Raw genomic sequence first — 8,599 nt, forward strand, 5'->3', positions numbered from 1 at the left:
TAAAATCAAAGTAAACTTGGACAAGGGCACTTTGGAAGATTGTTCCACTGTCCCAGCTTCTGCGTTGAGCCTCGCTGCAGAGCCCAGCAGGGAAGCTGTTACTGGGAGCAAGCTTACACCCCCTGCGTGAAGTGACCGTGCTGTGTTTTTGGGGTGGATTTTGGTGTGTTTTACACTAAGCCTGCGTGGCAGATTGAAAGGCTGACAGAAGCCTGCCAACGCAGACCCCTCTGCTGCAGGGGCAGGGGATGAGGTGGTGTCCCGGGGGTGTTAGGGAGCGCTACGTGTAGAAAAGCTGCCGCACGCGGTTTGTGAGCGGTGTCCGAAGGGCTGTTGCAGCAGTGGAGCAGGGATGGGACTTGCAGACAGCTCAACACACGCTTTTTCCAGTGGAAAGCCTCGTAGCTTCACGTTCCTCAAGTGTGCTTTCTGTGAGCGAGCTACGAGGTCAGCAGAAGTGTGCACGCTCCTCGTCTGTAAGAGGCCATTTGACAGCGAGGAGCTGACTGTCGTATCACTGCTCGCTTTCAGTAAAAGAAAGCAAGCACTTAGGTGGAGGAGACAGCCCTCTGAATTGCAGCGGGCTGGTGAGGTAGGAAGGAGCGAGGCTGAAGGTCATGGTTGAAAGGATGCCAGAGGGACAGGTGAAGGGCAGGTAGTGTCCTTGTGCAGCGCCCTTTTACTACCGTGTTTTCTTTGTGCTCGTGTCATAGTGTAATCGACTGTTAAAGTGGTGTCCTGCCCCGGATTGCCACCACGTTGTTAAAGTCCAGTATCCTGATGCTAAGCCTGTTCGCTGCAAATGTGGACGTCAGTTTTGGTAAGAAGAATCAAGTAGAAGGCTACTTGGAAAATGTATTGAGTAGTGTTTTGTAAGTCTTTATACTGGGATGCAGGGATTGGGTGGTGGGAGAAGCATGGGGTGGTTTCAGAGCAGGTGAGGTGCTTGTCTGCAGGCACTGCAGAGGATCCAGACGTGCTGAGAGATCCAGCTCTGCAATGGCTGTTGAGAGATTTGAGGGCTGGGGATTTTTTTGACGTGTATGAAGTTTCCTTACCGCTGGCTTTGTCAGCAGAACAACCCAGGAGAAAACTTGCATGGCAATAACCTAGTTAAATAAAAGCGTAATCACCTGCCCTGTTTGCTGATTTCCCCCTTTCTCTCACTTACAGCTTTAACTGCGGTGAAAACTGGCACGATCCTGTGAAGTGCAAGGTGAGCAGGTCCTAGTTCCTTCCTAAGTGCAGAGCTCGAAACGGTTTCCAGCCAGTTCATGGCAAGATGTAGAAATGGAGCACAAGCTTGGGGCTGTTCACCTCCAGAAGCACAGTGGCTCACCGAAGCGAGGAGGGAATGGGTGAAACCATACTGGATACCTTTAGGGTGCCTCAGAGTTGGGCCTTGTGAAGGCCCAGAGCCTCAGCCAGGTGGGGAACTGTCTGGAGGAGGAGGCTGTCACCCTCTGAAGAGGAGTGAAGGTGCTTCAGGGGTGAATGCTTCGCTTGAGAGCCAGCATTCCTGTACTAAATGTTTCTGTAGGTGCTGGGGGCTTCAGCAGCCCTGTGGCTTGTCCTGCCGAAGGAATTCACTTGGTCCTGTCTCGGGAACATTTATAGTCCCTCTATTTCAATGTAACTCTTTCTTTTTCTTCTTTTTTTCTAACAGTGGCTAAAGAAGTGGATTAAGAAGTGTGATGATGACAGTGAAACTTCTAATTGGATTGCAGCCAACACAAAGGTGAGAGGTTTTCTTGTGACTTTTCGGATGAAAAGGACAGCCCAGGGAGCGAGGATTATTTCTGCTGTTGCATGTCAGTAGTTGAGGGCAAGCCTTAAAGTCCACAGCACGCTGAAGCACTCTTGTTGGAAGAGCACACAGGTGTCGCTGCCTCGAGGCAGGTGAGGTTCCTGGGGTTAGCTGGAGACCCAAAGCGAGCTCAAGTTGTATGTCTTTGGGCTCCTGTCTGGCACTGGTGGCTTCCCTGGGCAAATCAGAGCCTCACCGTGAGTGTGGAACACGTTGCTACCACCCGTGGCTTGATTTGGCTCTGTTAATTCACATCGGCCTTTAAATCCCCTGGGCCGGCCTCTCGGAGTTGTTCATATCCGCTGGGCAGGCTTCCAGGTGGAGACTGGCAGAGCAGCTGCTACGCTTTTATTCCGAAAATGCCTTGGGTTTAGCCAGCCCGGCTTTGCCTGGAACTTCCAGCCCTCGTTCGGCTTGGGCCGAGTTGAAACGGAGGCTGGCACGGTGGCAAGCAAACAAAAGCAGCAGATGCCACGGTGGGGTTCGGAGCAAACCTGGGGCTGCTGACTGCCCGGCCAGGAGGGTGGAAGAAGGTGGGAGCACAAGGAAACAGCTGCTTTGTTTTCTGAGCTGCGTTGTGTAACGGGTTCGTGGTTTTGTTTGCAGCAGCGGCTGCTGTCGGGGCTGGCCGCGTGTTTTTCATCGGGCCGGAATGTGGCGTTCTGGTGAAATCAGAACCGCCCATCATGCTGAAGAGCACAGTTCGTCGGGCCGAAACCGCGCAGCCGCGGCTGCTGCCTTCTGGCCCCTGGGCTCAGACTTGTGTGGTCCCTGCCTGGAGGCTGAAGGTTGCTCAGTAAAGTGAACTTGGCTTTTTATGAGGTGGGTGTGTTCAGTTGTGGCTCCAGACCTGAACCAGATCTGTTCAGTGTTGGCTTGGTCGTCAGGTGCTGCTCGTATCCACCCTGAGGAGCAGAAGCCCGGCAGCCTGGAAAGGGCTGCCTGTAAGCACTTGCAGAGCAGCCCTTAGCCTCGGGTGTTGGCTCTGTGGGACGGCAGAGCGGCCACAGCTCTGCTTTGCCTGTGACAGAGCTCTTGGGAGCCAGAGCGGGAGCTGCTGCTGCCCCTCAGGGGTGAGATGTTTGTCATGCCCGAGGGCTCCCCGTCTTCTGCCTGCTCCTGCCTGGGAATGTGCTGCTGAAGGCTAGGGTGTGAGCTTTCCCTCTTACTGGGAATGGGAAGCTGGGGACCTCATAGGGATGGGAAGGTGGCAGTTTCTGCAGCTTGATTGCCCAAAGACTTAAGCATAGACAGAAATACCATAAAAATAGTCATCCTTGTTGTGTGTTTTTGTTAACCAGGATCTAGGCCTGGTCAGGCAGGAGCCGTGCTGCTGGTTGGGTGTAGCTCAGACTGTCAGGAATAGGCAGGAGTAAGAAGATTTTTCTTTTTTTTTTAAATTCTTGTGGGAGACGGTGAGGAGAGGAAATGAGGATGGCCAAGCCGTGCTGGCATCAACCCAGCTTATCTCTTAGTTCCTCTATCTGATGTCAGCAGCAGAAGAGCTTGTTGTCCTTGAACATCACTGTCTAAGCTGCTTCCTCCAATACAGTACAAGATGCTCCTACAGCAGGAAATACTTTGGTGCTCAGGCTTTGGAGCAGCAACAGGAGGAAATACAACATGAGGGTAATTACACTGGTCATTGGAGCGCACCAGTCGTCCTGGAGTCTTACGGTATCCGTATCAGTTGGATAAGCTGAAGGACAGTATTGCAGTTCTCTCTCCAAACTCACACTAGAGTCAGTTGAGGGGAGAGTTGGCAGAAGACTACCCCACCCCTCATAAGGATCTCTGCCTTCTCATGGGCAGCAAGATGTGGCAGGTGCTGATTTCACACCGCTGTAGCGATGACGTGTGAGCAGTGCTGGCTGCTGGAACACATGCCATCGGAGCTTCGCCGCCTCTGGAGAACTGGCCTGGCCCAGCCCAGAGCCGTGGGGCTGCCAGCCACCACCTCCTCTTGCCCTAATTGCCTCCGGCCCTTGGCCAAAGGCATGGAGGAACCCAGGTGCCCATCCAACAGCGCCACAGTCCTGCTGGGAGAGGAGCCGAGTGAAATCCTTCCCTGCCATCGTGCGAGGCTGTAGCGATACGCTCGGGGGTGCGTGCACATCTGTCCTTACTCTACTGTTCCTAGCAGGGCAGTTGGGTTTGGGGAGGGATGTCCGGTGCCTTCGCAGCTGTTTGCTTCAGTGACTGCAAATCGGAGCCCAAATTTGGTGTTGAATTTGTTCTTTTTGAAAAACCTAGAAGGGGATCGGATCAGGTACCAACACATGCTTCCCTGGGGAAAACTCTTGCAGTAATTCAGCTGCTGCTGTGGTCTCCATTGCTGTTTGCAGCTTTTGAGCGGGGCTTCCTCGAGTCCTCCAGGCGTGATGCTGAGCTGCAGTCCTATTCCACGTGGTCTCCATTCAGGGAAGAAAATGTCCTGCCTTAGCAAGAGGAAGGCATAAGATGGCGATACCAGTATGAGTTCTTTATCAAGCCTTTTGTTCTCCGTCTTCTTGCAGAGGAGGCTTGAGCAGTCTGAGGTTTTGCATGTTCCTTTTTGTGTTTGTTGTACAACGTTGGTTGTTCAATAGTTCCTTTCTCGACTAAAGCAGGCAGGTCTCAGGAGTTTGGTTCGTGTGCTTTTGCGATTAAAGAAGCCACATAGACCCATGACTTCTGTGAAGTGGACATTCAGAGGAGTAAGAAGGAGAGAAAATTGGGTTTGTGCGTTTACTTTGCGCTCTTAAGGGGTATCAAGACTATCTGAAAGGAGCCTAAAAGGAGGAGGGAAAGCCTGTTTCAAACCTGAGTTCAGTGATGTTAGTCTTGGGAAGAACAAAGCTGGTAACAGTGCTGGCCTTCAGCCAAGGCACTGGTCTGGTGTTCACGAAGGCTGATCTGACACTCGGAATGCCCCCACCTTACCGCGCTGGCTCCTGGCACGGCACTGTCGCACTGCCTGCTGGGCTAGACAGGGCTCGAATGGCTGAGCTACAAAACAGGCAGGTTTTCTTCCTCCAGAAAAAGCTGTTGGCCATTTTTTTCCCCTCTGAGCGAGATAAAATGGCACAAACCAGTTCTGTTCCTTTTAGTTGCTGCCTTAATGTCTGCACGCACGCTCCCTCTGTACTTTCTGGAAGTCCCACATTTGTTCTAACGCGTGGAAATTCTGGCAGCTCCCTAGAATCCTCCCTGGGCACCAGCAGTGAACTCTGCTCTTTCGTTTCTCACCAGCGCGGTTTCGTGCCAGAGCTGTGAACAGCATCTGTCCAAGTGCCACCTTCTCCTCTCCCGTGGTTTAAAATACCCTGCTTTGCTTGGGGGCAGGCTCTAGGTGTTGTTGTGGGGTACGAGCGTGTGTTAGCTGTAACTGAGAGCAGCATTTTGGGGTGGTTTTGTCGAAATGCATGAAGAAATGCCTGTGGATCGAGGATTCTTGGGGTTTTTGTAGGATGGGTTATAGGTGATGGCGTCACTGTGGAACTGGCTGGGAGGCTGATGGGCACCACTTGCCTCTGGGACTCCTGGAGAGGATTGATCTGTTTTACCTGCCCTGAAATATGTTTCTATTGAACCTCCCATTCATAAACCAGCAGCCGAGGTCCGCGGTGTTTTATGTACACGCAGCCTTTCGTAACAAAATAGGGATTGCTCTCCTTTGCCAGGTTTGCCCGGGCTTTTGTTTCCCAGCACCGTGTGTACGCGCAGCAGCCGGTTGTTTCGAGCGGGGCGGTGTTAATGAGGTCACCTCTGCATCGCGGCGTGACAGATAACGTGCGGAGTAATCTGCCGGTTTAGTGACTCGATTTGCCGGCTGTTACGTTGCTGCGTAGCTGTAATTCTCAATATGATCTTCCTTCCCTATCCTCCCTAATCTATAAATCTCTTGTTGCGTCGGTGGCTTGAGGAGTTGCGGCTTTTTTTTTTCCTTCCCGCTGCTGTTGTTTGGCATTTCTTTAGTACGTTTTTCTTGTGGCTGTTCCTTGATTTTTAATAACGCTCAACTTCTGCGCTCATGCAGGACTTCATGGATCTGCGCAGCTTACTGGGTAATCTGTCTCCTTGTGCTTCGCCTGATGGGCGGACAAAGGCTTGGAAAGGACGACGTTCCCTGTAATAAAGAGGCTTTTATCATATTTTATAATTAGAGGCTTTTTGTTCCCGTTTGCAACACGGGGCTGGAAGCCCTAAGCACCGTGCGGTACTGAGACACCGAAGAGCTCGGTCTCCTCCTCAAAGGCAGGAGAGCGGCATCGCAGCAGTGCTCCTAACGGAGGATGAGGCTGGCCCCACATCCCCCCGGTGTGGACGTGCCCTGCTGCACCTCTCCAGCTTGGCAGGTCAGCTGAGAACTGCTGCTCTCTCCGGCCAGGGGTGGGATTTCCCTAAGCAGGAGCGATGGCCGCAGCTGCCTGCTGGATTAGCCCCGTCTTCCCTCGCGGCAGGCAGATGTTGGCGTCTCGTCAGCCGAGATGGGTTTGGAAGAAACTGCACAGCTCCGTGGCCACCATCTTTGCCGGAAGGGCTTGGTTCAAGGTGCTGTGCCCCAGGGACAGTGTTGGAGCGGCAGGGGAGCTGTGTCGTGATGGGATGGGGGTGCAGCACCACTGTTGGCACGTGTTAACCATGCGATGAGCAGGTGGAGCGTCGATCTTCACGGTTGTGCGGGGCTTATCCTCAGATTGGGTCCTGAGGTGTTGGTGCAGGATTAGAGGAGGGAAAAGGAAAATAGCTGCTGCAGCGGGTACTGTGCTCAGAGGAGAGACGGTTTTGGGGTCTGGAGTTCACAGAACAGCATTGACTGCCTCATTGGGAACAAGCTGACCTGGCTGAGAAGCCATCCTGCAGGCAGCCCAAGAGGATGGCTTGCGGTTGTTCCCCCTGAGAGAGCCAGCAAGGGAGCTACTGGGCTTCCCTCATTCTGTTTGTAGGACAAATGCAGGTGATGGGGAGGAAAGCAGGTCTGGAGAAATCCCTTGAGGTGCTTGTTGGCTGCTTGAACCCCTTGGGGTAACAACCAGCCTCCAAAAACCAGACCTAAACCAGTGGAGGAGCCAGCTAGCACGCAGCGTGCTGACAGAGTGTGGGGATGGGAGGAGAGGTGTGACTGCAGAAAGAAGCATGCATCAGGCTGCTGGAGCCGTTTCCCAAGGCTGGGGGATCTTTATCTCATGACAAACCTGGTCTTCGGGTTAGAACCTGAGTGGTGTCCTCTTACTCAGGCCAGGGCCTGGTTGTGACCGGTTGATGGGATGGGAACGCTGCCTGTCTTGGCTGAGCAGGAGGGCAGCGCTTTCCGAACAAATGAGGTCAAAACATCTCCTTACAAAGGCATGGCTCAGGTTGTGTGGGATGCTGCTCGTTTCCACCCAGTCCTTAAACCTGCCCCTGCAGGATCAGGCGGCAGGACAAAGCAGGACTTGGAAGAGGAGGAAGTGCTGGCAGCACTGGAGTGGAGCACTCTGCCATTGCTGGGGAGACCCGAGTCCTACGGGGAACAGCATCGCGTTCAGCTCCCCAGCTTGAAGCAAGGATAACCTCAAAGCTAGGCCAAGCTGCTGTAACGAGCCGTATTTTTTCATTAGCGTTTAGGTCTGTGAAGCAAAACTAGCTGCAAGCGCTTGAGCTGTGTTGGCCAGGCAGAAGCGGCAGCCCTGCGGCTCTTCCCCCTTGTCTCATTTCCCTCGTAAGCTGCTTGGCCGTGCTGCAGCCCACCCTCCCTCCCTGCGCCGGGAAGCGCCACGCCTGACGTCTGAGACCACGCTGGTCTCTTGCTCCTCCCGAGCTATCTGCAGAGTGCCCCTTGGCGTGCAGATCCTCCTCCCTCCCCATGCAAGGAGGAGAACTCGTGGGACGGGGCGGTTGGGACCCTTGGAGTGGGTGCAGGGGAGTGGGTTGGACTGTGTCCTCTAAGTCACAGGCTGATGGGATGGGCTCCTCCTGTATGGCGGGTGGATCTGAATGCCAGACTAGGAGGGGCTTGCTCTGGTCACCAACCGGGAGAGACGCACTCCTGACTGGGGAGGGGGTTTGCACTCTCCCGACCCATCTGGCTCGAGGGTGGATCACTTGTAACTGGCTTCTGCAAGCACCTCACTGAGTGCTGGGGCAGGAGGGTGGTGAGCTGGACCGAGGAGCTGATCCAGGCTGCAGCGGGGTTCGTTCTTGATTTTTAGCCCGCTGTGTCCTGGTACAAGAGAGGTGCCGCAGGGGCAGGAGCGAGGGGCAGGAGCGAGCTGGACTGGCTTCCTCTGTAGGCAGCTGAGTATATCCTTGCAACCCTGACTTTGTGTACTCACTGGGATACTCCAGAAACAATCTTCTGTGCGCTCTGAGTTGCGTATCCCTTTAGGAAGTGGCCACGTGCTGCTGGTGCATGGGAACGATGCTGGTGTTGTGGTATCAGCTCACCATCCGGCTGCTTTCTGTGCGAGCACCAAAGTGGAGCAAACACTTGATGGGGAGGAAAGGCGGGTGCCTTCCCCGGGGCTGTTGCAGACCAGCTACTGCTGCGATTTTGGAGGAGGTGATGAAACTGCCCCCCCAGCGTATGCCTGTGCTAGCAGCGTAGGTAGCATGCCTCTCTCCCTCGGGGTTTCGCGCTCTAGCTGCTCCAATTGTGGACGTGTCTTAAGGCCTGACTCAGAAGAGGATCTCGGTGATCAAAGGCAAGAAGCAAATTGCGCCTTTCACATGACGTGCGCTCTCTGGCTGTCGGGGGAGCCTTGCCAGCTCCTGGAGGCTGTGGTGGGTTCTGTGCTCTCCCCGCTAACGATGCGCTCTCTCTCGTGAACA

General features: G+C 54.1%; 1 protein-coding gene across 1 annotated transcript in view; it reads left to right on the forward strand.

The window, feature by feature from the left end:
* The window catches only part of ARIH1 (ariadne RBR E3 ubiquitin protein ligase 1), a 27,717-nt gene that overhangs the window by 12,956 nt on the left and 6,162 nt on the right, over nt 1-8,599 (forward strand). Inside the window, exons 6-8 of the mRNA XM_010137663.1 lie at nt 714-820; nt 1,174-1,216; nt 1,667-1,738. Coding sequence (XP_010135965.1) covers nt 714-820; nt 1,174-1,216; nt 1,667-1,738 — 222 coding nt within the window. The remainder of the gene's footprint in view (nt 1-713; nt 821-1,173; nt 1,217-1,666; nt 1,739-8,599) is intronic.

Source organism: Buceros rhinoceros, unplaced genomic scaffold (genome assembly GCF_000710305.1).
Source record: "Buceros rhinoceros silvestris isolate BGI_N320 unplaced genomic scaffold, ASM71030v1 scaffold20176, whole genome shotgun sequence".
NCBI classification, from domain to species: Eukaryota; Metazoa; Chordata; class Aves; order Bucerotiformes; family Bucerotidae; genus Buceros; species Buceros rhinoceros.